At 49.1% G+C, this 27,705-nt stretch overlaps 2 protein-coding genes across 5 annotated transcripts in view; one reads left to right on the top strand and one right to left on the bottom strand.

Annotated features, from left to right (window-relative positions):
- RPN2 (ribophorin II) overlaps positions 1-20,398 on the top strand; it is a 28,296-nt gene extending 7,898 nt beyond the window's left edge. Inside the window, exons 7-18 of one of the 2 annotated variants that reach the window (XM_061569216.1) lie at positions 307-483; positions 5,757-5,875; positions 6,489-6,594; positions 10,119-10,210; positions 12,030-12,144; positions 12,580-12,774; positions 13,309-13,395; positions 13,752-13,847; positions 15,534-15,609; positions 16,515-16,644; positions 17,964-18,035; positions 19,816-20,398. In XM_061569216.1, coding sequence (XP_061425200.1) covers positions 307-483; positions 5,757-5,875; positions 6,489-6,594; positions 10,119-10,210; positions 12,030-12,144; positions 12,580-12,774; positions 13,309-13,395; positions 13,752-13,847; positions 15,534-15,609; positions 16,515-16,644; positions 17,964-18,035; positions 19,816-19,834 — 1,284 coding nt within the window. In that variant the 3' untranslated portion in view covers positions 19,835-20,398. The remainder of the gene's footprint in view (positions 1-306; positions 484-5,756; positions 5,876-6,488; positions 6,595-10,118; positions 10,211-12,029; positions 12,145-12,579; positions 12,775-13,308; positions 13,396-13,751; positions 13,848-15,533; positions 15,610-16,514; positions 16,645-17,963; positions 18,036-19,815) is intronic. The other variant, XM_061569217.1, reaches the window with a different exon arrangement.
- A 505-nt stretch (positions 20,399-20,903) lies between these two features.
- Positions 20,904-26,940, bottom strand: LOC133353000 (uncharacterized). Of its 3 annotated transcripts, none has more exons than XM_061569062.1 (5): positions 26,582-26,940; positions 24,672-24,914; positions 23,484-23,625; positions 22,715-22,819; positions 20,904-22,221 (listed from the first exon to the last, which is right to left on the bottom strand). In XM_061569062.1, exons 2-5 carry the CDS (start codon positions 24,874-24,876, stop codon positions 21,972-21,974), a joined length of 702 nt encoding a protein of 233 aa, XP_061425046.1. In that variant the 5' UTR covers positions 24,877-24,914; positions 26,582-26,940; the 3' UTR covers positions 20,904-21,971. The 3 variants fall into 3 exon arrangements, with proteins under 3 accessions (XP_061425046.1, XP_061425047.1, XP_061425045.1); XM_061569063.1 differs by having other exon boundaries at positions 20,904-22,276; positions 24,672-24,885; XM_061569061.1 differs by having other exon boundaries at positions 24,672-24,885.
- Positions 26,941-27,705: the final 765 nt, after the last annotated feature.

Here is a 27,705-nt window from a genome sequence, read left to right as displayed (position 1 = left end):
CTCCGATTAACACGGTTAGCTACATACAGTGCGAATGACGTTCAACATGCATGCCCTAGCCTCTTCTGTCTTGCCAGAAAATGACTATTGTCCATCTTAGAGGCACTCATTTATTTGTGTGTGTCCATTTGATTCTGCCTCATGACCAACATCAGTGACGATTATCTTAACCGGTCCTGGATGTGGTACTGGCTACCCCCCACCCCCTCGTGTGCTGTGCCGGCCTTCATAGGTGCTCGCCAACAGCACTTGCCCCAACAGTCTGTTAAAGGCTATACGGGGGATCTTTGCTTTTTGCCCATACAGAACCAGGTGGTGCAGCTGAGTAACGCGGTGCTGGGCCGTGGCTCGCTGGCAACGCTGGCGCAGGCATCGAGCGTGGCTCTGGCGGCCACCAAACTCTCCAACAACCGCTTCCACGTGCCGCTCGTGGTGCAGCCGGACGGCGCGCCGGCCCTCTCCCACAAGCAGCCCACCCTGCGGGTGAGGGGGGCACCGCACTGTTTATTCTTTACAACTGAAGTCAAAAGTGGTGAGGCATTCGCTCGGTCCATCTGTCTTTCCGTAACATCTTTCTGTAATATAATTTACATTATAGTATAGGGATCTTGTAGAAAACCAGCTACTTTTATTAAAAGGATTGCCCAAAATTAGCGATAAAACCAGAATTCAAATAGTTAAACATTTTTAGCCGAAGCGGGCTCTCCCCCCCCCCCCCCCTTCCAGGCTGCTCTTCACCTCATTCGGTGTCATTACACAGTACGGTCATCTTAGAACATCGCACATGATGCGCCGCCGTATCACGTGTGCGGTTCAGAACGTAACGTTATCACAAATTCTATATTTCTGAAGACAAACGCACTTTGGAACACGTTGCGGAATCCATGCATATGCCCAATTTTTCTTTCCTTAATAACATAAAAAAATTGCAACGTTATTGTAATTGTTTTATCAGCGGCATTTCATGGGGGAAGGAGTATCCTTAACTATCGCAGAGCATCACGCTGTGTTGGAGAACAGCCCGCAGAAGCGTATTTCATAGAATGTATTTAAAGAGTGCCTTATCTACACAATAGAGGTCACTGTACTTCTTCACATAGTCTGTTACATAGAAATGTTTGTTGCATGGTAGCCAAATGGATATATTTAATTCTCAGAGCTAGAATTTAGAAAATCTAAGTTAAAAAACTCAATTTAATGGAATGTTTTTTGTGCTGTACAGTATATTGGTAATCGGGCTTGAGTATCAACTCACTACACTTGAAAACCCAGTTTTATTGCCAGTGGCTGAAATCCAAATTCGAATCCAGGATCACAGCGATGATAGCTCTGTGCTGTGATTCCTGCCAATCATCAGCTTTAGAGGAGAGGTCCTACTTGGGAGGTTTGGTCACATTGGCAGACGGCGAGAGGAAGATGTAACTTAGGGTCAGGCACGTAAGGATGCATTGAATCGTCAATTAAAATATTTCCTTGTGCTCATGGTATACACTTTGAAACGACCATCAAAGAATACATGATTAGCGATCGGTGAAAATAACATACTAATGTTACATTCCGGTTGCTGTGCAATTGAGACAGAAAAACATGAGACTCAATACCAATAAGATGGTAAAAAATATACTTAACATAATAGATTCTCCAACTCCAATTCTCAGACTTCACGAATGGATTAAAAACGGGAGATATATGTTTTTTAATTATAGTTTTTTTATCTGCCTCATGCTGTCATAAGATGAAAGCGTGTTTAGTTAGAAGGCTCACACTGAACTCCTAACAGGTTTAATCAAGTACGCTACTCAATGTCTCTTACGGGTGTTTTGGAAAGTTGAAGCTTTATTTTCTTGGCACATCATTTCAGGCCGAGTTGACCTTGTGGGTGGCACTGCCCAGAAAGCCTTCTTCAGGCTGAGTGTCCTGTCACAGTGTTCTGGGTACAGCGCCCTAATCGTTCTGACGTTACTCCGGCTCTCCCACACGGCGTTTCGCGTCAACTCTGATCTTACGTTCCGTTTGTGGGACTCCAGCTCGTTATCTCTTGAGCTGTTTGGTTAATTGGCCGCCTGCTTTCCTTCATGTCCATTTAATTGATGGGACGTCAACAGAAAATCCAGCCTAAGTGGGTGCCCATAATGTCTCTGCAGGTTTCGTTTTGATTTTTAATAAAGTAATATAAATGTGGCAAAACGGATATAAATCGTCACTTTTGATTAAGCTGCGCGGACACCACTGCCCGACGTAGCCTCATTCAGCTTTGTTAAAGTTTCTGCGTTGAGCATCTCCTAACTGCGATTAACTCGTGAGTGGAATGAAGGCGGCAGGGGTGGGCATGCCGTAATTATCCAGCAGGGAATACTCGCCGGAATACTCGGGTTGTTGTTGCCCGCGGAGGCAAGGGTCTCGCTGTGTTCAGAGGATCCCGTATTGATTTGTGCGTTCACTCTAATTGGCTGCACCTCCTGTTTGCTGTCCTGCCATTAATTACCAGGGCACACTTCGGAAATGTCAGAGGCCACTGTTAAAAATAAAATGCTGCGGTTGCCGCTCACTCACAATGCTTCCGAAACCGAATGGCGGGATGACATGTATGTTTAACTTCTTGCGCAGCGTACGTAGCCAACTGTGTTTTGTCTTGACCCTTAAGCCCCCCCCCCCTCACAACCTTTACCATAGCCCCATGCTCAAAAGTAGACCTGGCCCCGTTCCCATAATGCCCAGAGTAACACTTACCATATATCAAGGCAATAGGTCGTTGTGACCCATGTCATTTATGCCATCAGACAGCACTGCTGTTGTTCGATCACCCGGCTGTTGTGCAGTCAACACCCAACCTTTAAGGTTCAGTCTGATGGTTTTATTTTTGGTCAATGCTCAACACTGCCTTGGCCTCTAACAACGGCTCCGCTCAGGATTGAGCCACTCCGTTTGCTTTTGAAGACGCAGGAACAACTCGGCCGTGGCTTGGCTCAACTCATGGATATCTTGAGCTTGGCTGAGACCATATTCATAGCCGGCTCAAGATAAGCGTGCGTTTTAAGCCACTTCACTAGAGCCAAAGCCAAATCTGAGCCGAGTTTTCTTCACCACCACCATCTGGCATTAGGTCTTCTCTTCCCCTTGGTCGCTGACTCCTGGTTGCCACTCCAATGCCTGTCTCTAACCTGGCCTCCTCCAGCATTAAATTCAAGGTCTATAACTTACAAACTAATCTAGTAATAACTATAATCCTAAGTGTACAACCATGGTCTCAGTATTACAGCCATACACACAAGTAAAACATTCACCCTACCTTAATCATACCACATTGACAATTGTTACACTCTGTATCAGAACGCTGGACTCGGTAATAACCATAGCCCCAGTCACATTGCTGTTCATTTTACATGCTTTTATTTAACTCCCTCTGTCTGTTGTTGTTGTCGTTGTATTCTCAAATCTTGTAACTCAATTTTAACCCACTTCCCAATGTGGTATCAATTGCAAACTTGGTATACTTATGTCATACTGATGACAATACTATATTCTATCATAAAAATATGTATTTTTAAACATTCTTTTTTATATGTTATGTTTCGGCTTGCATCTAATTGTCCACGGTAAACTGACGTTGGCTGTAATTCACCACGGTCCCTTACGTTATGGCAAGCTTCGGGGCCACTTTCTGGAGTTGTCGAGTTCTTCCATTACGAGTACGGTACATTTCATTAAAGCATGTGTTTTTTTAAAGTTTTTTTTTAAATATTACTTTTTAAATTGAACCCTGTATCTCACTTATAACAAATACCCAGACCTTGACCCTGGTGTGACCCATAACCATAATTTCTATGACCCTCGGCTGTTGTGTTATTTGTGTGTGTGCGCACGTGTGTGTGCCCCAGCTGTGTGTTATGGATGTGCTGTCACTCCAGATGCTTGTGTGTATGTGTATAATACATGGGGTGTGGTAGTGTTGTGGTTAGCGCACTTCGCTACCAACCCTGTCAACTTTACTCTTTGGTTCTTTCAGTAAAGTCACATAGGTAGAAATAAAATCAAACAAATCACGACGTTTCAATCGCAACACAAGCATCAGGTGGAACAACCACAGCAAGAAAATGCTGAAGTCGGCTGGAGAGCTGCCGTAGGAGGAGAGGGAGAGAGGGAGGGGTAGGGTAGGGGGAGGGGGGGCCGCGTGAACGCTAGGGGAAGACGTGAGGCTGGGGGGGGAAAGTGGGCGGGGCTAGAAGTGGAAAGCTGGGGAAAAACATAAAAATGTGCTAGGACACCGGCAGGTACGATGGAAACAACAACAACCAGTTAAGGCATTACTGGTTGATAACATCCTTCCAATGATTGTTCAATTTGTATCCATCTTCTCGGTTGAAGTATTCTGTTTATATATTTGATAGTAGCCCGAATGTTTGCAGAGTACCTTGGTCTCGGAAAAAACAATATCATGCGAGCCCACAGCATTATGACAATGGTCAGCTACGGCAGAGGTATTGGTTCTGCCATGTTTCAGATCTGCCTTGTGTTCACGAACACGGTCTGAGACATGTCGTTTTGTTTCCCCAATGTAACTGCTACCGCAGGTACAACTCTGTTTGTGGACTCCAGGGTATTGCATGTCAGGAATGCCCTCCTTCACAGATGGGATTAGATCACGAAGTTTGTGTACTGTATTGAATCGGACCTGGATCTTGTGTTTGTTTAAGATTTTGGAAATCCTTTTGGTAACATCTGCTATGTATGGTAAAGTGATGGTTTTGATTGGTTTCTCAGGAGATTGTTTCTCCATGGTTGGAGAAACAGCTTTGCGAATAATGCGGTCCGATTACCCATTCATCTTGAGGGCTTGGTGTACGTGTTCCACTTCACTGGCTAGGTGGTGTTAGTCGGAGATGCAGTGAGCCCTATGGTATAGTGTTTTGATGAGGGAATTCTTCTGGGCCGGATAGTGGTGGGAATCAGGTTTTAGATAGGAATCTCTGGGTGGCTTTCCTGTGGACGGAGTATCTCAAACAGAACATCCAGGAATGGTAGCTTACCATCCTTCTCCACTTCCATGATGAATTTGATGGATGGGTGTATGGAATTGATGTGGTTGAGAAATCGGTTCAATGCTGGCAGGTCATGTGGCCAAATGACAAAAGTGTCATCCACGTATCTCTTCCACAAGGAAGGACGTAGGGTGGATGTCTGGATGGCATCTTTTTCAAATTTCTCCATGAAAACATTCGCTATCACTGGTGATAAGGGGGAACCCATGGGGCTACCTTCAACTTTACTTCGTATTCCCGCTCACGACCAATATCAGTGACAAATATCTGAACTGGTTCTGGTCCCTCCCCTATGTCAAATCACCGATAAATGAGTACCTGGTGTAATGTAGTCATCAGTGGCCAAGACTGCCGTGCGTATTGAGCCAGAGGGCCGCCGTCCACGCGGACGTCCGAAGAAGCGATGGATGGACCGAATAAAGGAAGACATGAAGACGGTCAACGCATCCCCTGAAGATGCCCTGGACCGAGCCAAATGGAGAAGACAATGCCGAAAAGCGGACCCTGCGCCACAGCGGGAACAACGCTAGGAAGAAGAAGAGAGTACCTGGTGTAATGTATAAACATCAGCGCTGGGAGACAAAGGCGGCCGGGCGTGACTCTGACCACACTGCCCTCTCGTTATCAGCACTTTTCCCCAGCATCCTGTCCGTATACCTTTGTATATGGAACACAAAATAACAACGGCATACGTGTGTTTGTGCGCGTGTGTCCCAGCTGCGCGTCACGGACGTGCTGTCGCGCCCCATACGCGGCACCGTCGTCATCCTGGAGAAGGCGCGCGAAGCCGCCAGCCGCCGCAGCGTGCTCAGCCAAGTCGCCTTCACCGAGCAAGGGTACACGCCCTGCTGCCCCCTGCTGCCCCCTACTACCCCTGTTGTACCCTACTACCTCTCCTATACCCTGCTAAGAAATGCACTCCTCTGCTGTACCCTGCTTCCCCCAAATAACCCCTGCCGCCCCTGCTCAAGCCCTGCTGTCCCTGCTGAGCCATTCTACCTCTGTTCTACCCTGCTGCCCTGCTCTCCCCTGCTGCCCCCCTGCTTACCCCTCTTGCACCCGTTATTCACCGCTGCCCCAGATATACGGCTGCACCCGAGTGAATACTACCTTCACGTGCTGCTGCTCGTGTAAACCGCTGCTTTCTTTTGCCCCCGATACAAACTGCTGTCCCGAGAGTACATTGCTGCCCTCTACTGCCTCACCTGCTGTCCACACCCTGATGTACGCTGCTGTTGCCTACTGCCACCCCCCACGGACGGTCAAATGGATGGACGAACGGACAAACATATGAAGAGACAGATAGATGGACAGACTAACAGACGGTTGGACACATGGAATAAATGAATGGACACACATCCACCCTGCTGTCGCCTAAAACTCGATGCCCCATGTAGCGCCGACTGACCCTCACTCGATGCCCTCCACTGCCATGCTGCTGCCTCACAGGGACGTGCATGAGTTCGACTTCCTGCAGGCAAACCCCAACAGCGGCTACTTCGACCTGAGCCTTGTTGTGGAGGGAGACGCTCGGCTGATTGGCAAGGAGACTGAGGTGAGGGGACTTTCTCGTGTGGCCTCACGTCCCCTCAGTGTCCGTCTTGTCCGTCTGTCTGCACTTATGTTTATCCGTGCATCTTTCCGTTCATTTGTCCTTCTGTGTGTTCATCCATCTGTATGTGTGTCCATTAATTTTGTCCGTTTGCCCATCCATCTATCCTTGTATCCATCTTGTCATCCATGTTGTGATATTTGTGTTAAATCGTCCATCCTTATTTGGCATTCTGCCATCTACCCATCTGTGTCCATTTAGTCTGTGTGTCCATCTAATCATGCAGTTGTCCTTATGTCCATTCATCTGTTGAGTGGACATAAGAAAGGTCCCATCCGTGCATTTCTCTGTCCATGCCTCCATAAGGTTAGAACAAAGGAAACGAACGGCGCATGCAGTATAGATGAGACAGAGTACAGACAGGAGGCAATACAGATGAAACGTTACAGACAAGAACGACAGACGAACAATGCAAACGTGGCAACAAAGAATCGTTTCATTACTTGAGCGGTGACCCAGAATTACGACGGTTAATGTGCGGGGTGAGAGCATAGTGTTTTATCGATGCATTTGCATGCTACTTTGTTGGGTTTTTCCCATCGGGTTTTTGAGGCAGACTGCCACGTTAATGACCACGGATGTGGTTAAATCGTTATCCGTAAAAAAAAAAAGGAATTGCGTAGATACGCTCTGTAAATAAAATGAAAATAAATACAGACGGATGGACGGAGTCGCGCACGCTTCCATGTATCGTGGGAGGCCTGCGCAGGTGTGGCCCTTGTTTGGAACGCACGCACATTCGCACGCACATTCGCACGCACGCTCCAGCCGCACCTTATGATGTGTGGGGTCATTGGCCCTGACGGCGGCCACTTCAGCAGTCGCCCCACCGCTCTCCTCGCCTCTTTCACATTCCTGCCGACTGTTTCATTGCTTAATTGAGTGGTCTCTATGTGTCATTAATCAAATAAGTCTTTAAAGGTTAAGTGGCATTATTTGAAGATTAAACAACGCGGCTGTGCTAGTCAGCTTGGGACATTTCTCCCCGCTGATGTTTGGATAAATTTGGTTTTTTAGTCTTGGGTTTTCCCTCTTATTACCAAGAACCCTACTTACGCAGTGGTGTGACAATTCACCCCGACACGATTCAACCCAATTTTCACAATTCAATTTGCAAGTTAAATGAATAAGTAAAGTGCCCTTGTGGTCAATGAGTCGGTCTCTGCGGGGGCCTTGGGAGGTGTATGCCCCTGGCATGGACAAATATGGCCGTTAAATCGACACAGAAGTACTTCTGTCCAGACATATTCCGGGGCCATCTCTAACACAGAGTGATGCACTGCTCTCTGTGAGCTTTGCAATGGAAATGTCTTCGCCTACCGTGCCAGTTCGACGGCTCCACCGGAACATAATTAAGTGTGGCCGGGGGGGGGGGGGTGTAAAAGCAGCGTAGAAAATCACTTTGATTCTCCGTTGTTTGCTCCGTGGTACACACTGTGTGAAAGGTGAAAGCACATTCGGTCCGGACGGCTGGCCGGCACTCCCTCTATTGCAACAGCGGGACTTTATTTATTTATTTTCCCCACCTCCTCGGTTGTCTTTTTGTTCACTTTCCTCTGACTAATCTAATCGCCCCGCCGGCCGCACCACCGCCGCGCCCTGCCATTTGCGCTGGCTGCCGGTGTTTGTCGTTGCACGTGGTCGTACCCCGGCGGCGCTGCCGCCGCGATCCCCACTGTTGCGTGCCATCTCTTAAAAACCAAACTATTTTTTATTTTGCCAGGTAAGACCCACTCGGCTGTATAGCTCTTTTTTCAGAAGCGACCTGCCACAAATGATGGCCGAAGAAGTGGCTTATGTGGACATTTCCAGCAGCCAAGTACTCTAAACGCGTGTTTCTAAATGTGGAAGGAAAACCGGAGGACCTGGAGAAAAATCCACATGACCTCGGGGAAAGCATGCAAACTCCAAATATACAGGCGTCGGGATCAAATCCACGACCTCCTGTATACTGGGTGAGGTAGTTAACATCTCACCAACGTGATGCCCCACCACGGTGGCTCATGCTCCTCCCGAGGAGCGCGAGCCGCTGGCGAGGTCCCCGAGTAAATACCACAGCTAATTCGGATTCCACTAAATAATGACCACCCCATTCACCTGTGTCGTCAATATGCAAGATTGTAATATTCGTGGGCTTTTGTGTGTCTGTGTGCGTTTTTCATCGGAGTCTGTTTGTTGTGTGTATCTTTGTGTGTGTTTGTCTTTCAGTGTGCATCCGTGCTTGTTGTATTGTGTATGTGTGCATCATGTTTGTCCTTGTATGTGTCATTGTTTGCATCTGAGTATTTCACGTGTATCTCTGTTTGTCGTGTGTGTCTGTGTCGTACATCTGCCTTTGTGGGGAGCGGTAGTTCAGTGGTCAGTGCGCTGCGCTACACACGTCCAGCCACCCAGGTTCGATTCCTGCTCACGGTCAACACTAGTGAGGATTATCTTAACCTGTCATGGGCCTCCCCTAGATCGACTTGGCCTCAAATGCGTACCTGGTGTGGTGTGTAAACATCGCCACTCAGGAGACAAAGGTGGCCGGACGTAGTACTGGCCACCCACCTTCTCTTGTGCCGTATTGCCCTTCATAGGTGCTTGCTAACAGCACTTGCCCCAAAAGTCTGTTAAGGCGATAAAGGGGATCTTTTTGTTAATGCATCTGTCTTTGTGTTTGTCCATGTGTATGTATTCAACTTGGTGGTTTCCTGTGACTTTATCACTTTCGTGATACTTGATTTAGATGTCTTGAGCAACTGCACTGAAACCTAAGTTTACTTAATAGCACCTTATTTTGATTGTCTGAGCCTCCGAAAATAACATTGTAGGTGCCCTCGTCTGGCTCTGCACACTTTTGCATGTCGATGTGATTGTGTCTACAGTGTGTGGAAATTAATTTATGTATACAAACTAAAATGACAATACCTACAAAAACATAATAGTATTACCTACCGGACGTTGTGACATTACAGTATTCCCCACATGCTGTTGACTTGAGAATGGCAGGTGTGACTGATTACTCAAGATTATATTCAAATTGTGTCCACCGGGTCATGTCACGAGAACAAGAAATGACCACCCTCTTTTTGTGCCAGTGTTGTTGATCTTTGCTCTTACGTTGAATGTATTGCTTTGCGGAATCCACTTATTAGGCTGCTTTGACCAATTTGTGACCCAGGTCTCGCGTGAAGATTAGCTGTGTCATCTCGGTTGACATCCACCTGGCTTTAAATAGCGAATAATAAATATTAACAGAATCGGCTAAATTTAACGAAAACTCAAATTGAATATGACATCTTTGGTGGGCGCCCGTTGGTGACCATGCTTTGATTGATCAACTCACTTCGCTCACAAGAACCCGGTTTAATCACGGGCGGCTGAAACCTGGATTCGAACACCAGGATCTGGTGCATGGAGTTAGCCCTACGCAGCCCACACCCGGGTTCCGTCCTCTCTCCATCTTCTTTATGTTTTGTTTGCAGTTGAAAATCAAGTTCGCCACCGAGGTCGGCGTCGCCAACGTGGAAATCGCAATTGTGGACAAGGACCAGAGCATCACCACCAAGACGACGTCGTGAGTTGGACTCGCATCACCTCTTCACTCCGCAAGAGCCGGGACCAATTTGTTTGAACGGTTTTTTTTTTCTTCTTCAGAAAAAGCAGTCCCTAGAGTGAAACTGCATTTTACTCTTCTTTTTGCCACTCATCTGTGCCTTGATGCAACATGCAGCATCAGAATGCCGACTGTTGCATGAAACGGTCTCGGAAGTAATTTTAAGCCGTGAATGTGGTTCTTAAGGAGAACAATAATGAGGATATCATGCACAAACAATTGCATAACAACAACCACAACCACTTACATTTATATTACACACACACTTCACACACTGTGCACGTCACACAATCACACTACGCACACATCAAACAACACATCACACACATACACGACACATAGACTACACATACTAAAAATACAAAGATCCCCGTATAGCCTTAACAGACTATTGAGGCAAATGCTGTTAGCAAGCTCCTATGAAGGATGGCACAGCACACAAAGGGGTGGGTGGCCAGCACCACGCCCGGCCGCCTATCTCTCCCCAGCGACGATGTTTACACACCGCACCAAGTACTCATTTAAGACTGAGTCGACGTAGAGGAGGCTCAGGACCGGTTCAGATAATTGCCACTGTTTATTGCTCGTGAGCGGGGATCAGACTCGGGTCCCCGGGTTCATGGCACAGCATGCTAACTGCTGCACTCCCGTCTCCCCAACGGCACACACACGCGCGTAACACACGCACCACACACACACAGAGCGCTAGGATGGAAATCGTGCTGTTTGCATAGCTGCGCGAGGCTGGGAGCACTGTTTGCCAATGTTTATCGGCAAAACATTCCAGAGAGGGAGGGAGGTGGATGAGAAAGCACCCCGATTTCATCCGGCCAAGTCATATCCCGTTTGAGGTTGCGTTTGCCCAGAGTAGAGTGCTCTTGTTTAAATTAAACCTTCAGAGCCTCCTCTCGAGTTTCCCCAAGCTGTGTTTGCTCTCCCCTTGTTTGTTAATGCAGAAGCCAAATAGCAGAAGGCCTCACTCTGTGGTCAGATCCTAATTTAGACATTGACACTTTGCCACGTAGACAGGTCCACACATTCGACGCACACACAGACACACGGGTTGCACTTGTACCATCGCTCACATACACGTTTGTACAAACACTCCGCCAACAACGACAATCGCTATTCGCCACTCGCGCATACATCACATGGGGTGCACAATCAAGTCTTTTGCGTGCTCGTGTGGATGGGGAGCAGTGCCACAGTGGTTCGCACACTGCACTGCAAATCCCAGTCATACCTGGCCGGGCCTAACATCAGTGGCCGGATGGGTGTCTGTACCTATCCTGAGCCTCCACTAGGTTGTCTCAACCGTAATTAGTTACTGGAGCAGCATGCGGGGCAGGCAAAAGCATCAGGGCATCATTCAGACCTCTTCACCACTGCTTGTGTCATGCAGGCCTAAATAAGGGCTCTCTGACAGCACTTTTGCTAATGGACTATGAGGCTGTGAAGAGAGGATGTTTGTCTTCATGTCTGTGTGTGTGTGTGGCACGCAGTGGTTAGCGCACTGCGTTGCAGACCCGGGGACCCGAGTTCGATTCCGGCTCACGGCCAACACGAGTGACGATTATCTGAACCGGTTCTGGGCCTCCCCTTTGACGATTCAGCCTCAAATTAGTACCTGGTGCGATGAGTAAACATCGTCACTGGGGTTGCTGACCATCAACCCCATCGTGTGCCGTGCCAGTCTTCATAGGTGCTTGCTAAAAGCACTTGCTCCAAAAGTCTGCTGAGGCTATACGGGGGATCTCTGTTTTTATTGTCGCTTACACAGTGTGGCGTACCCACACAAGGCAACCACCACCTTCACAGCAGACGGACACCAGAATTTCGTGCTCACCTTCCAGCTCATTGACCTCCACTCTGGGGCTGACCTTTCCCCTCACCAGGTAAGACCTCCATCTCCTCTGTCAGTCACAGTCAGATATGTCCCATTCACCAAACAATCATGAATATTAATTAAATACATGAATTTGAATGAAATATTCACATTTGCAGCTGTGTCAATCCACTGGTGGGTGAAGGCCTCACCATGTCTTGAATCATTAAGGGACTCATTGAGTGCCTAAATCCCTGACTGAAATACTGACTAAGTAACCGAGTTCATGAGTTACTGGCTATTTGGATAACTGGATGAGCGGTTGACTAACTGATTGAATAACTGATTGAATTACTTGACTGAATGACTGAGTTAATGAATGACTGAGTGACTGAGCAAATGAGTTGCTGACTGACTGACATACTGACCGAAGGAATTAGTGACTTAATGAGTGTTTGACTGACTGAATGACTAACTGATGACTCCCCCGTGCCCCTCCCCCCAGGTGTTTGTGCGACTTCAGCACGAGCGCAGCGCGCAGGAGGTGCTCTTTGTGGCCGAGGCGGACGCGCGCCACGTCTACCGCTTCGAGCTGGACGTGCTAGAGCGTCGCGCCGAGCTCGCCTCCGTCGCGGGCACGTACGCAGTGCACCTCCTTGTGGGCGACGCCGCCATCTACAACCCCGTGCACTGGCTGCTGGTGAGCGCGCAGTGCTGGGGGTTGAGGCCTGCTGACGACAACGATGATGATGATGTTGTGAGAATCTGACGACTTGTGTGTGCGTTTCAACTCCTCCAGTGTAATTGTTTGTCAGCCCTAATGGGTGCTTACTTAGCAGCACTTCCGTCAAAAGTCTAAAAGGGTCATCGTCGGATCCTAATATGCGTTTGAATGCATGTATGTGAATGTGTTTGAATGTTTTTGAGTGTGTGTTTGTCTATGAAAGTATATTAGTGTGTGTGAATTAATGTTTTTTTGGTATTGTGGTGGTGCTATGAACCCGGCAATCCGGGTTCGATTGTCACGGCTAACAACGGTAACAAATATCTGAACCAGTCCAGGACCCCCCCTCGGCTGATTCGGCCTCAAACGAGTACCTGGTGCAATGTGTAAAAACATCAGCACTGGTAAGACAAAGGCGGTGGGGCGTGGTACTGGTGGCCACCCACCCTTTTGTGTGCTGTGCCGGCCTTCATAGATTGTTTCTAACTGCGCTTTCCATCTGTGTTCCAGGCGGACGTGCTGGTGAAATTCCCAGAAGAGGAAAGCCCTACAGTCGCCAAATCTCAGAGTCTCTTCATGCCCAAACCTGAGATCAATGTACGGCACCCAACATCATCCTCCTCACATTCTCACTGCTCACTCTCGTTGCCCTCCCACACACCCTCATCACCCTCCTGGTTCTTACAGCCTCAACTCACAGCTTCAACATCCTAACTATGTCTTGCCAATACTAACTCACCAGTGTTAACCAGTGCTCTATGTAAACATTTTAATGAGTGGCCTGGTTCGCAGCGTAAACATCGACACTGGGGAGACCAAGGTGGCAGGGTGTGGTTTTCGGCCACCCAACCCCCTCATGTGCCTTGCCGGTCTAAATAGATACACGCTAACAACACTTTTCGGTCCAGTCTGTGACTAATGGATAACTGTGTCCTCTCTGTGTGCGTGTGCAGCATTTGTTCCGCGAGCCTGAGAAGCGGCCGTCCCTGGTCGTGTCAAACGCGTTCACGGCGCTCGTGCTGGCGCCGCTACTGCTGCTGCTCATCCTGGTACCTGGGCCCTGCCCTCCTCCCCTCTCTACTACCCTTTCTCCTGCCTTGTCTCCTCTCCTGCCCTCTCTGCTCTTCTGCCATCTCTCCTGCCCTCTCCTCTCTCCTGCCCTCCATTATCTCTCATCTTGCCGTCTTCTCTCTCCCTTATCTTTATTTTTCCTGTCCAATCTCTCATCTTTCTCCCACCTCTCCCAACTCTTCTTCGCTCACCCCTCTGTTCCCCTCTCCATAAAAACTCTTCTTCTCTCCCCTCTCTCTCACCCCCGCTCGGCTGCATTTCTCACTTCTCCATTCTCAATCTATGCTCACGAAGACGTTTCATATGTTGCATTGTGGTCGCTGATGCTAAGCTGTGTAGAGCAAGCAGCTTGCAATCAAAGTTTGCGAGTTCAATTCCTGGTTGGGGGGTTAACTTGGCCCATCATCCCTCTGGGGTTAATAAAAATGACTACTACCTCGTTGTAAAGTCAATAGTGGTTATCCTCAGCCCCGTCATAGGAAGGAGTAATTGCCACCACTGGTTCAGGGCTGTAAACATGAGATGAGAATATTTGAGCAGGAAATCACTCGACTTTGAATCTGCAGTTTCTGCCTCCGTGTCACTGCAGGACCTGGCTTTGGCGACGTATACATTAAACAATAACTCCTGCATACGTATGTGCTGCATAAAACATGGCACGCGCTTACATAATACATGGCCGATGCATTTATGCATGGTGCGAGAAACCACTCGCGTGAAATGCACACATTAGCGCTCCGATTGTGTATAAACAAGTGCGTAAAGCAGTGGACCTCTGACTTTTATGGTCGCTGTGTGCGCACACTTGCACACAGTAAATATTGTGAGTAGTGTGTGGCTAAAACATTATGTACCCAAATTGGCGTTGTAGGTAAATGAAATACCGAAAACACATATGTAACATCCCGTTGACAGAATTAATAATTATCGAAAGCAAAAACAGTCTTTGCATTGGGAAAAAAAACAGCTTTCAGCGTGAATATTTTAGAGTCCTTTGTGACTTGGTTTGCACATCAACCACGCTACGACTTGGCAACCTGATTTAATCTGAGATGGCTCCGTGGCACAGGTTATGGCCATTATGAGCCTCAGAAAGTGGGGAGAGGTAGCTACATCATTCAGTTTTCTGGACTTATCTCAGCAGTGCTGACTAAAGCTAACTGCTTTGACTTAGCCATTGTGAGCTTCCTAAGCCACCTGGCCTAATGATACAGTGATAGTGATTGATAAAGCCTCCGGTATGCTTGTTCGTCTCTTGAGAGCTTAACATCACATTTGAAAGGGCACCCTCAGTGGCAGCTGTCCCTGTGCGGCAACAAGGTGAATCGGTACCACTTGGCCATTGAATGGGCATTACCTTTCCAGATTATTGCTATGTGCTGATCCAAATGGAGTAATATATGGATGTTTTTAATTTGGCGAATTTGCACCCTGACACAGTCACACAATGGTCGTACTTTGTACATTAATTGGATTAATCCTTGCTCCTTAGGTGTGCGTATGCCAGTGAGTGTTTGTGTGGATGTGTTCGTATGTCATCCTCAATGTGCACATGGCCTAGCACAAGCGTCGTGCCGTGCCGGCTTTTCATAGGTGCTCGCCAACAGCACTTGCCCCAAAAGTCTGTTAAGACTATACGAGGAACCTTTGTCTCTGTCTTGCAGTGGGTAAAACTCGGAGCCAACATCTCCAACTTCACCTTCTCGCCCAGCACGTTGCTGTTCCACCTGGGCTATGCAGGTGAGCCGTGAGCAAGGGGGTTGTGGAGCAGATGGAGGTGTACCCCCGAGCCTAGGCAACGTGCTCATGGCAGTGAAGAGCTTCGATTAAGTCAAGCTGCATTATATTTCCTTCGGCTGCATATTGCTGTGTGGTTGCTGCCTGGCCTGTCTGTTCCACATGAAGCTCCAGGTCTTCTCGGCCACAATTATGGCCTCTCCTTCTTTACACGTGCAAAACGTGGATCCCTTGACAGGCTGACCTGCCTACAACCAGATTGGATTTTGTGAGGAGTGAACTCCTGAAAAGGCAAGGATATATAGCCTCTGTCATGTAGCTCGTAGGCCCAGCCACCACTTGCCCAAGCAGCACCTCTTTTGCCAGATAGAGGGGGCTGAATGGGTATGGCACAAGCTTGAGAAGGGATATGCTGATTGGAATATATGCAGCTGAGTAAAGCTTGCAGTATGTATGTATGTTGAACTTCATTCGCACCGTACGTAGCCAGTCATGCTAATCGGAGGTGCGGGGGAAGGACAACAAACTAAACACACGAAAAAAGATCGGTCTCTCTGGAGGTGACTAGTAAAGGATGCTATTAGGAAATTGAAAGCAATTGCCCTTGAGTAACAAAGAAGGGCAGGTGAGCAAAGCTCACAACAGCAAGCAGAGTGCTAAGCTGAAAAACCACAGCAAGTTGGTCCTGCTGTGAGCAAAGAAGATCCATCTGCCAGTCATGTCATTGGTTTAATCTGCAAAACATTGATCTGTCTCATGATCTGTCTGCAGCGAACCTTCCACACTTCACGTGACGTCAAAGTGCACTTAGCCTAGCACAAGCGCCGTGGCGACAACATCAACACTTAGTGGCGAACAGCGGCTGTTGTTACATGTAGTGCCTGCGTGTATCTCTTGTGTGCGAGCAGGCATGCTGGTGCTTATGTTCGTGTTCTGGACACAGCTGAATATGTTCCAGACGCTCAAGTATCTGCTTGTGCTCGGCATCATCACCTTCCTCGCCGGAAACCGCGTGCTCGCCCGCATGGCGGCTAAACGGTACTTACGCGCACACTGACGCCTACAATCGCACACTGGCATACATAAATACATACACACACGCATGCATACATACGTACAAACACACAAAGCACTCACTCAAACAGACACAAAGAGCAAAGATACAGACGCGCACAAGGCACTCACTCACAGGGCAAAAAACAAAGTTCCTCCATATAGCCTTAATTGACTGTAGGAGCAAGTGCTGTTAGCGAGCACCACACCCAGCCGCCTTTGTCTCCCCTCTGGCGATGTTTACACACTGCCCTTGGTCCTCATTTTAAGGCTGAGTCAACCTAGGGGACGCCCAGAACTGGTTCAGATAATATAATGGTCATGAGCGGGAATCGAACCCAGGTCGCCAGGTTTGTAGCGCTGCACGCTAACCGCGACACGACTGCTCCCCACTCACAGGCCACTTACACACACACATACAAACACAATCACATGCACATCCAGGGCACTCACTCACAGGGGCAGATCGCTTATTTAGCTTGATTGGCGAGTACACCTTTAGCGACGATCTATTCAGGTCTGGTGGCACGAGAGGGGATGGTGTGGTCTGAACCACGAGCTTTGCCAGTGTTCATGTTTGCACACCACACTCGTGTAAGGTGGAGTCGACCTAGGGGGGAGGCCGGGACAGATGCGCATACTAACACGACTACTAATTACTGTGCCAGCCTTCATAATTGCTGACTAGCACTTTCGCTTTGGTTATTCTTAAAAACCCTCGGGTCAAGTGCTGTGAATGAGCACCGATTTAACACAACGATACCGGCTTGGCACCTTTCTCCCGTACGTTGCCTTTCTTTGTCCTATTTCTCCGCGTGTTCTGATGTCCGTGTCTCTGTGTGTTCTGTGCTTTTCATCGCATTTTATTTGCCATCGATAAACACTATTCTCCCACACCTGTATATCCTGTCGCTTTTCATTTGTTTCACCACCTTCCCTCCCCGCCCGTCTCACCCACCTCCTGTCCCGTTTCCCCGGCAACTGTGAACCTCATCCTTGACACGTTCTTAATTTACTTGACTCGGGCCATCTCTCATCCAAGCATTCGACCACCGCCAACAACATCCTTGTACTCCAATTCATCTGCCAATTCCCTCCAACCATATTTTGCCTCTCTTCCCCCCACCTATTTCTTACTCTTCCCAACCTCCCTCTCCTTGTCCCTCTCTCCTGCCTCTCCCTCTGACCCATCTTCCTGTTCCTTTGCCCCCCTCTCCTTCTCCCTCTCCCAACCTCTCCTTCTCTTTACCGAACCCTGGGGCTCGACTGTCCCCTACTCTGGCTCCGGGGCCGATCCGCTCCAGGATTTCGCACGAGCACCTCAGCAGGATGGCGAGGTTTAGGTCCGCGTCGGGGACGGGAGGCGTGCGACTAAAGTGAGGCGAGGTTACCAGGCTGCTCGCAGTTGGGAGCCGCGTTTTGACTCGTTTTGAGTTTGTCATTTTATTTTATTTTCAATGGGGAAACATCGGTGTGAAATCCAGCGCTTTGGATGATGCAGGGGTTGGCGGATCATGGAGAGTGATCGTCACGTTGACAAGATTCCCATTTTACAGACCTATAAGGTGGCTGCTAAATTGCAGTGCAGCAAGTAGGTTGAGCCAGGTGCAGAAGCTCATGCCTACAATCCAGCACTTTGGAGACGATAGTCGGTGGATCACTGACATGTGAAACTCTCAAACGCGCTGAGCTCTGAGGGTGCCAGGACATGGGTAGCGCAGTGAGTGGATTCTTGAATCCTTTCATGTAAACCTCTGAGTGGTATCCCCTAAAATGGGTGTGTGCGTTCTCCAGGCACTCCCAATACCTACTACACGCATTGCTAATCGGCAAGGAAATTGCAATCATCCTCAGCAGGATCCCTTTTGAAAACGTGTGTTGGATGCTCACTTGGTTTCATGAGTAAAGATTTATTCCAATAATTGTTATTTATACCTGCTATGTATTCTAACTCTTTGGTTTTTTCGGTAAAGTCACGTAGGTAAAAAATCTAATCAAATAAATGAAAACTAAATTAAATCACGACGTTTTGGGCGCATCACAAGCGCCCTTCTTCAGGTGGGGACAACATAGCTTGACTTTACCGAAAAAAAACAAAGAGAATGAATTCTTGCAGTCACGAAAGCTTCAACTCTGTGTATTCTAAATCCAAGGAGTCATCATTTACAGCCCCTTGTAACTCCACTACGAGATCAGTTGAATCCCGACACTTGGTCATGGGGGTTGTTTGACCATACTTCAGATAAGTGCGGGTTGGTAAAGGCGAGTGGGGGCTGGGGGGGGGAGAAACTCCCCAAGGACCGCAGTGTAGATATCTCTCCCGGTTGATGTTGCCAGTGGCTGAGAATCAAACTTAAATCATTGGTTTCATAGCCACCACCAACTACGCTCCCTAAACGCAGCACTCATTCTTAACATTGCTGTTAGGTTACTCGGTTTCGTCATAATGTGTTATATTTCCTAGATGAAACTCAATACATTCGTCAAAAACACTGCCTGAAAAGGAAATATATAATAGGTGGCAATGGCCCTTCTTAATAGCACGTTTTTATAATGCATTACATACATTAAATGTTTTCCCATAGAGAATTTGTAATATTGACTCCATGCGCATTTGAATTGACAAGGTGGGCGAACATGAATACGCAAAACTCTGTGCATGGGGACCATGTGAGGCACTCGCGTTTGAGCAACTCTGTAAGTTGCGCATAGCTAAGAGCAGGATTAAGGGGGAGAAATCCCACAATCCTGTGCGTACTGGCTTCCAAGCCCCCATTCGCCCCCATTCGAGAGTACACGGTTTGTGTGTTGCAAGTGTGCATGCCGGGCGGCTAAAATGCAGCAAATTGGCACAGTCATCTCAGTCGTTCAACCCCATGGCACCTGGGTCTGCTCCGTGACCTCCTGCCAGCAGTCAGCCTTCGACACTTCACATGGTCTCGGAGTGCACCTGGCCTGGCACAAACGCCGTGGTGACGTCACCCCCGCTTAGTGGCGAATGGCGGCTGTTGTATGTTAGCATATGTACATGTGCGCGACGCGTGGTTCATGCATACACACGTGTGTGTGCGCGTGCGTGCAATGAACTTGCACGGGTAACACTCCCCTCCACCACAACCTCTGCTCCCCACTCCTCTCCCCTCCCCCACCCCACAGCAAATCGAAACTTCACTGACGGCTGCCGTGCTGTGACGAGCGACAACTCCCACGAGGATTAAACCGTGATCTGAAAAAGGGGATGATGGGAGTTGTGCATAAAGGAGGGGGGGGGTCTTTTTTGTTAGGGGAGGTGGAGGGAGGGAGGGAGGGCTGGGGCTGACAATCGGGTCATTGGGATCTGGGTTAGGGTCAGGCTATGGCGATGCTGGGATCGGTGTTGGGACAGGATTGAAGGCAGCATTGAGGCCGGCAGAAGACGGGAATTGCTGGGGTCACATGGCACGCCTCCGCATACACTCGACGTCTGCACACGTTCTCTGAACGAGCAGGATGCGAGTTTATCGAACGGTGAGGTGGGGATTTTGTGATTATTTTCACGGGAGGGACATCCGATCCCATACCAACGTCGTGCCCTCATTAAGTGAACAGCGAAAATATTAATGAAGCATCACGCAAAAAATATCATTTCAGCAAAGTCGAAAAGACCTTTAATTTAATGAACTTTCTGGCTCTTTATTGCGCGATGGTGCAGCTGGATGGATGTTGGCTTTCACAAAATAAAATTGGAAAACTAAAGAAACGTGTTGTGAGCATTAGTCAGCGTGAACCTGTGTGTGTGTGTTTTGTCTTGCAAGGCTGCTTGTAAACCATTTTGTGTTCTTGGCTTGGGAATCTCAGTCTCTTGTGGCTCTTATAACCAGTCAGTGTCAAGCGGTCATCACAGCCAATGCAATTAATACCACCACACCTTGCCAATTTCCATTAGATCCCCCTAGTTGTAGCAAAGTCAACACCTGACCTTCAATGCCTGTTCTGGCAGTCTCATCACCACCACCAGTCAGTACTCCTTCAAGAGCCAGCTCCAGTCTCAGCACCATCATCTGACTTGAGTTCTTACCCTTGGTCACTGACCACTAGGTCCCACCCCAATGCCCGTCTCCATGTCCTGTCCTCATCCATCCTCCACACGTCAGAATCAGCATCTTTATTTTAACTGGAGGAATCTGATGAGCGATGAAGCTCTTTTTCACATGTCCAGGAGGCCATGTGCCCCACTCATCGCAATATCCGATTCCCCATTGACATCCACATGACTTGACAAAGCTCCTCAGTCACTCACAAACTATACAAATTGGTATCACATTTAAACGTTAAATCCGGTTTAATGAAATTACACTTGAGGGAATGCTGTGAAGTTTTTTTCGAGTGTTTATTTCATCACCAATCCGCCTTTAGGTCTCACTCTTGTTTACAATTGACACGTCCTTCAAGCGTTTAGTTTCTAATGTAAACGGACGAAATGTGAATGACACCAACACCAGCTTGTGGAATTTGCGACGTCCACTTAAAGCCTTGCCTTTCCACAAGCCATTTAACTTAATTCTATCAATTTTAACCACTTTTTAAGTTGTCTGGTGTCACTCGATTTAACAATGGCCAGCATCACTGCCATACATGCTTGTATTTTTTTTTTTAAACACGTGCTTTATAAACTCCGTCGATCGGTAAAATTCATATCAGGGGAATGTTTTTCAGAAGATGACGTCACATAATTATGACGTCACTTCAACAATCCTTTCGCCCGACACTGGAGATTTTTGTCCGGGTCCTCTGGTTTCTCCCTCCACATTTAGAATTATCGTGCGTTTAGAGTATTTGGCTGCTATAAATGTCCACGTGATGAGCCGCTTTGTTGAGCTCGCATTTGTGGCCAGGAAAAATAGCTACATAGCTCAGTGGGCCTCACCTGGTCAAATAAATAAAAAATAGTTTAGTTTATAGACGTCAACCCACTGATTTACTACTTAAACGCCCCACGGGTTGGTTGCAGATTGTTTGGCTGCCATCATTGGAGTTGGTAAAACTCCACGAAAGATTTCTCGAAGGTCTTGCTTCGACCAGCCGATGTCATCGTCCAGCAACCTTCCCGAGAGCCACCGCTCGTTGTAGACCGTGAGGCCACGGTCTACGATCCGCTCGGGTTTCTGTACGAGCAGACGCCTTTGCACGCAGACGCACACCGACAACGCGTTCTATAAACGTACACCTATGGTGTGACGACATCAATATCAACGAAAACATTTAATAAATAAGATGATTCACGCAGCCCGCTAGCAGAGGAGCACGGTGGGGAGCGGGGAGGGAGCTGGCATTCAGTACTGAAGGGGGGTCATGAACTCTTGGTCCAAGCGAGCGTCCTCAAAGTATTGCCTTTGAGGTTGGGGTCTGGATCGAGGTCGTTGCTGGGGGGATTTGGAGCGGCCTGTATGGTGGGGCCACCCATCCTGCTGCTGATGCTCATCACCGCCGTCGCTGTTGTCCTCCTCGCCGTTGACCCAGAAGCCACGCGCCTCCCGTCTGAGCGGTACCCGGCGCTGACTGCCATCATCTGCGACCTCGTCCCTGGTGGTTGGTGATGGTGGTGGTAGTGCTGCGGTTAGCGCGCTGCGCGACGAACCTGGCGACCCGAAATCAATTCCAGCTCATGGTCAACAGCAATGCCTCACCGAGGTCGATTCAGCCTCAAAATGAGTTCCTCGTGCGGTGTGTAAACATCGCCACTAGGGATACAAAGGCGGTCGTGCGTGGTACTGGCGACCCACCGCCTTGTGTGACATTGCGGCCTTCATAGGTGCTCGCTAAAAGCACTTACCCCAACAGTATGTTAAAGCTATACGGGGATCTTTGTCTTTGTGTGTACAGGTGAGTGTGTGTAAAGGTGAGTGGCAGGTCAGTGAATGTGTACAGGTGAGTGTACAGGTGAGTGTGTGTACATGTGAGTGTGTAAAGGCGAGTGAGTGTACAGGTGAGTGTACAAGTGAGTGTACAGGTGAGTGTGTAAAGGCGACTGAGTGTACAGGTGAGTATACAGGTGAGTGTACAGGTGAGTGCGCACCTGCGAGCCCCAGTGAGGAGGGCGCGGAGCGCATGTCTCGCCGCTTCCTCCCCCAGCAGCTTGCTGTAGCGATGCGTGAAGAAGCCGTCCACGTGTCGCGCAGAGCTGCGGCAGGGTAAGGGGGGAGGGGGACGCATGACAACTCAGTGACTCACCCACCCACCCAGATGCTCACCCACTCACCCAGGTGCTCACCTACCCAGGTGCTCACCCACCAAGGCGCTCACCCACTCAGGTGCTCACCCACTCACCCCGGTGCTCACCCACTCACCCAGGTGCTCACTCACTCACCCAGGTGCTCACCCACCAAGGCGTTCACCCACTCACCCAGGTAGTCACCCACCCAGGTGCTCACCCACCTAGGCGCTCACCTACCCACCCAGGTGCTCACCTACCCAGGTGCTCACCTACCCAGGTGCTTACCCACACACTCAGGTGCTCACACACTCACTCACTCAGGTGCTCACCCATCCAGATGCCCACTCACCCACCCACTCACTCAGGTGCTCACCCTCCCACCCAGGTGCTCACCCACTCAAGTGCTCACTCACTCATTCAGGTGCTCACCCACCCAGATGCCCACTCACCCACCCACTCACCCAGGTGCTCGCTCACTTACTCACCTATGCGTTCACATGCCGACCTATATGGTACCTGTCGAGGTGCCTACCCCATCGAGACAAATGTTGACTCACCTGGGCAGATAGAGTTCTAGTCCCACTCGAGCCCGAATCCCAAACACAAGCCAGTCTTGGTCGCGGAGACTCACATGCGAGGTGGTGGGACTCCTCCCCGGAGGTCGTGGGTTCGATCGCGGGACACGGTGTTGATTCCGACGATCCCGCGTCTGTACCGGTCGGGCCCGGGGAGGGAGAGGCGAGGGAGTCGACTTCTGAGAGCGTAGAGGGCCCCTGTAAGGAGACATCAACAGATCGAGAGCTCGTGAAGGGTTTGACTGTAATTGTTGATGTTGTTACGTGACGATTCATCATCATAACAAGCATCGCTAGTACGATCATCAACACTGACGCCGCTATCATAATCACAAGAATCAGAAGTGTATTTGGGGCCGTCCATAAATGACGTCACGCACTTAGGGGGGGGGGCAGACATTTGTGACGATGTGTGACGAGGGGGGGGGGGGTTGAGAAATGTGACGTCACATCAAAATGCGCAACTTTAAATAAATATAGAGAACACGTTCTACCTAATTAAATAGACTTTTTAATAAATGTTTTCTCCTACAACATCAGAGTGCAGCGCCACATTAAATAGCACTACAATGACAACAGTTTAAAGCGATTTGAAGCATGTTTTATTTGGGGGGGGGCAAAGCTTTGTGACGTCATATTTGAGGGGGGGTCTGATTTTTTGTGACGCCGTGCGACGAAGGGGGGGGGGGGTCAAAAATCGTCCCAAATCGCGTGACGTCATTTATGGACGGCCCCTTTCCCGAGTAAAGCCCGTTGAGCCATGAAGCTCTTTGTCAAGGGCGACTCGGCAGCAGAGCACTCGTGCCAGTGTTTTCATCGGTCAATAGCGATCATCACTTCACCACTATCACCGTCCTCATTAATATTGATATTTTATATCGCCTCCAAACCTCCCCTCCTCTCCCTCTAACTCTATCCACGTGTCTCGTCTCCCTCTCTCCATCTCGCTCGATATCTATCTCTTCTCTCTCTTCACTCTCTTCTCCCCCTTTCCTCTTCTCCCTCGCTTCGTTGAGCTACCATTTGTGGCCAGGTCGCTTCTGACAAAAAGAGCTGTCTAGCTCAGTGGGCCTTACCCAGTAAAGTAAAAGATAGTTTAGTTTATCTCTCCCTTCTCTCCAAGTGTATCTCTCTCCTGTCTATCTCCATCTCCCACTTTCACTCCCAATGTCTTGCCTGCCTTCCCCTCCCTCTCTCTACAAACGTCTCTTCCCCCCACTCCTCTCGTCCCCCCCGACCCTCACCTGCCGTGTCCTCCTCCCCCCAGACGAGAGGGAGGCGTAGGAGGTCCCCCGCCTTGGAGACCCCAGCCCGAGGCGGGAGGAATGGGGACGCACGCGGTTGAGCCGGGAGCGAGGCAGCCCCTCTGAGACCCACCACCACCATCAGCAGCAGCATCATCATCATCAGCATCGCTTCCCCGCAGCGTGCGCCGCGCCTCTCCTGCATGGCCTGATGCTGCGATTCGCAGGGGACGCACGCGGGCTCTGAGAAACACGCGGCCGTGCGTGCGAAACGATGGGGAAGTTGACGACAATGATGATGTTTGTTGTGTGCACGGTGGTTATAATGCGGTCAACGTGCGTGTGCGAGTGATGATGTTCATGTGCACGCATGTGGGTGACGATGTGTACGACTGATAATTATGATATAGGTATGTGTTATCGCCATCATCGGCCGTACTGTGTAGCATAGCGCTGGGTACAGGGTTGAAAGTGCGAGGAAAGGTTACAAAGCAAACAGAGCACATTTTCCAAACCTGCAAACGACCTATGTATGTGTACATGAAGATAGTGATGTTCGGATGATAATGTTGATAATGATTGGAACAATGCTCATCATTTATCCAGGAGAGCCTCACTGTGTCAAGACTCCTTTTAAGGACGGTCCTGCATTGGATTGTTTGGCCAATGCAATGGATGATTGGCACGCGGGAGGATAAGCGAAGATCACTGCCATCGACTGGCCACCTCGCAAGCTCTGGTCGTCACCCGTACAAGTACTAGCCAGGCTCAAACCTGCTTAGCTTCCGCGATCTGACGAGGTCGTGTGCATTCAAGTTCATTGGGTCGTAGTTTATCATACTTGTGTCTTTATATTACAATCATCATACTTCCCACTTGGAACGGCCCGCCGCAAGTTGTGGCTCACTCTCTAAGACAATGGCTCAGAGGCACGAGGAGGAACCACGGACAAGCAGGAAGGCGACAGCCACGCGGTCAGCCGGCGCCAACAATTGCCCAAGCTCTGCGGCCCTCTATATATGGAGTTTATTATCGGCCAATTAGTGTGGGAGGAAAGCTGGAACGTCCGAGGGGGATAATTAAGCCCAAGCGTGCAAAGGGACAACGCAACTATGCCATCCAGATGGAACATGTGGAGTCCACATTTGCCCACGGGGGAGTCTTAGGACATTTGTGCGATCCACAAGCCCTAGCTGCCCCTCCACAGTGCTAGACTACAGGAGTGCATAGCAACCGCCGCCCGACGTTGTGTACGTGGGAATGATGATGAAGGTGAATGTGGAGATGAGGATAATTAATTATATGTGTACGTGTGGATTATGACGATGTTGGTGTTTTCTAGTGAGCATCGCCCACTTCCTGTCGGCGTTAATGTCACACTCCAAGCGAGACCAATGGCTTTATTCTCTCATAATGGAAATTGCACATTAAATTTCATATCCGATTTCATGTTCCATTGAATCACCATTCAAAGCCTCCAGTTACAAACTGTCGTATAATTACATCTAAGCGTTTTGCCCTTCTGGAACAATACTGGAATTTACATCGCTTACAATCGTCTGTATAAGATGTGCGGATGATGATGATCTGTATTTAAGGATGCTGATGCTAAGCGTGGATGATGATCATAGGCACAGGTGCGGATAATGATCGTCATGATTATGGTGTATTTTATTATGAATATATGCAATGTAATCGTGTATGAGTAAATTATGAATATATGCACCTTACTGTTTTGTGAGTGTGTGGATGATGATGCCAACTACATGAATATGATTATGTTCTCTGGAGTACAACATGCCAGTATCTGTGCTGATCTTAGACACAGCGATAACAGATCTATAGATCGCTGAATATGGGGCCACTCAGAGCGACGTGTGTTCGGGAGCGTGTGCTGTGAAATCTCTCACCTGCACGTAGAGGCGCTGTCCACCACCGCGTGGTGCTGATTCTTCTCCAGGGATCAATGGGACAGCCACCGGCTGCCTTAATAATACCGGCTCAATGTACCGGTAGTCCAAGAGGAGTTATAGACCGGCTCAATGTACCCAACTCAAAGCGAAGCAATATACTCGCTTAATGCGCCGGCTTCAAAGAGCAGTGGTATAACGCCGAAGCGAACCGGTTTCAAAACTCAGTAAAATGTCGATGAAGTGAGCCGGTCTCACGGCGCTGTATACACCGGCTCAATGCAATGGGCTCAAAACGCGCTGTATACACCGGCTCTATGGGTCTGTAAGAGGCAGTCCTCTGTGGAGGTGACACCTTCGGTCTGGCTCTTGCCTGCTCCTGTTCTCGGTGGGAACACCTGTGGTTTTATAGTCGGGGCGAGGCGGGGGAGGGCGGGCGAGTGTCCGTGTGCGTGCGTGTGTGTGTATCTTTGTAGGTGTGTGTGCTTATGTGGGGAGCGGTGGCATCGTAGTTAGCGAGCCGCGCTTCGAACCCGACGACCCGTATGCATGTTGAACTTCTTTCGCACCGTACGTAGCCAACCGTAATAAATAGAGGTGCAGGGGAAGGACCCCAAGTTCGATTCCAGCTCACGGCCAACACCGGTGATGATTATTTGAACCGGCCCTGAGCATCCATCCCCTAGGTCGACTCAGCCTCAAATGAGTACCTGGTGCTATGTGTAAACATCGCCACTCGGGAGACAAAAGCGGTCGGGTGTGGTGTTGGCCACCCACCCCCTCGTGTACCGTGCCGGCCTTCATATGTGCTCACTAACAGCACTTGCCCCAAACGTCTGTTAAGGCTATACAGGGGATCTTTGTCTTCATATTTGTGTATGCGTATGGGGGAGCTGTAGTGATGTGGTAAACGCGCTGCACTACGAACCCGACGACCAGAGTTCAATTCCAGCTCACGGACAACACCAATGATGATTATTTGAACCGGTCTCAGGCCTTTCTTTGGTCGACTCAGCCTCAAATGAGTACCTGATGCGTTATGTCAATATCGCCACTTGGGATACAAAGGTGGGCAGGCGTGGGGCTGACCACCCACCCCCTCGTGTGCCGTGCCAGCCTTCATA

This window comes from Lethenteron reissneri, chromosome 42 (assembly GCF_015708825.2).
Source record: "Lethenteron reissneri isolate LAM-NWPU_2019-01 chromosome 42, ASM1570882v1, whole genome shotgun sequence".
In the NCBI taxonomy this organism is placed as follows: domain Eukaryota; kingdom Metazoa; phylum Chordata; class Hyperoartia; order Petromyzontiformes; family Petromyzontidae; genus Lethenteron; species Lethenteron reissneri.
The sequence above is the reverse complement of the archived record's forward strand: the minus strand, read 5'-3'. Positions and strand labels throughout refer to the sequence as shown.

Coding starts and splice junctions, on each gene's coding strand:
- LOC133353000 (XM_061569062.1), bottom strand. CDS start 24,876: ATGCAGGAGAGGCGCGGCGCACGCTGCGGGGAAGCGATGCTGATGATG. Junction 23,626..24,671: donor GGGGGAGGAGGACACGGCAG/GTGAGGGTCGGG, acceptor GTCTCCTTACAG/GGGCCCTCTACGCTCTCAGA. Junction 22,820..23,483: donor GGAGTCCCACCACCTCGCAT/GTGAGTCTCCGC, acceptor ACCCTGCCGCAG/CTCTGCGCGACACGTGGACG.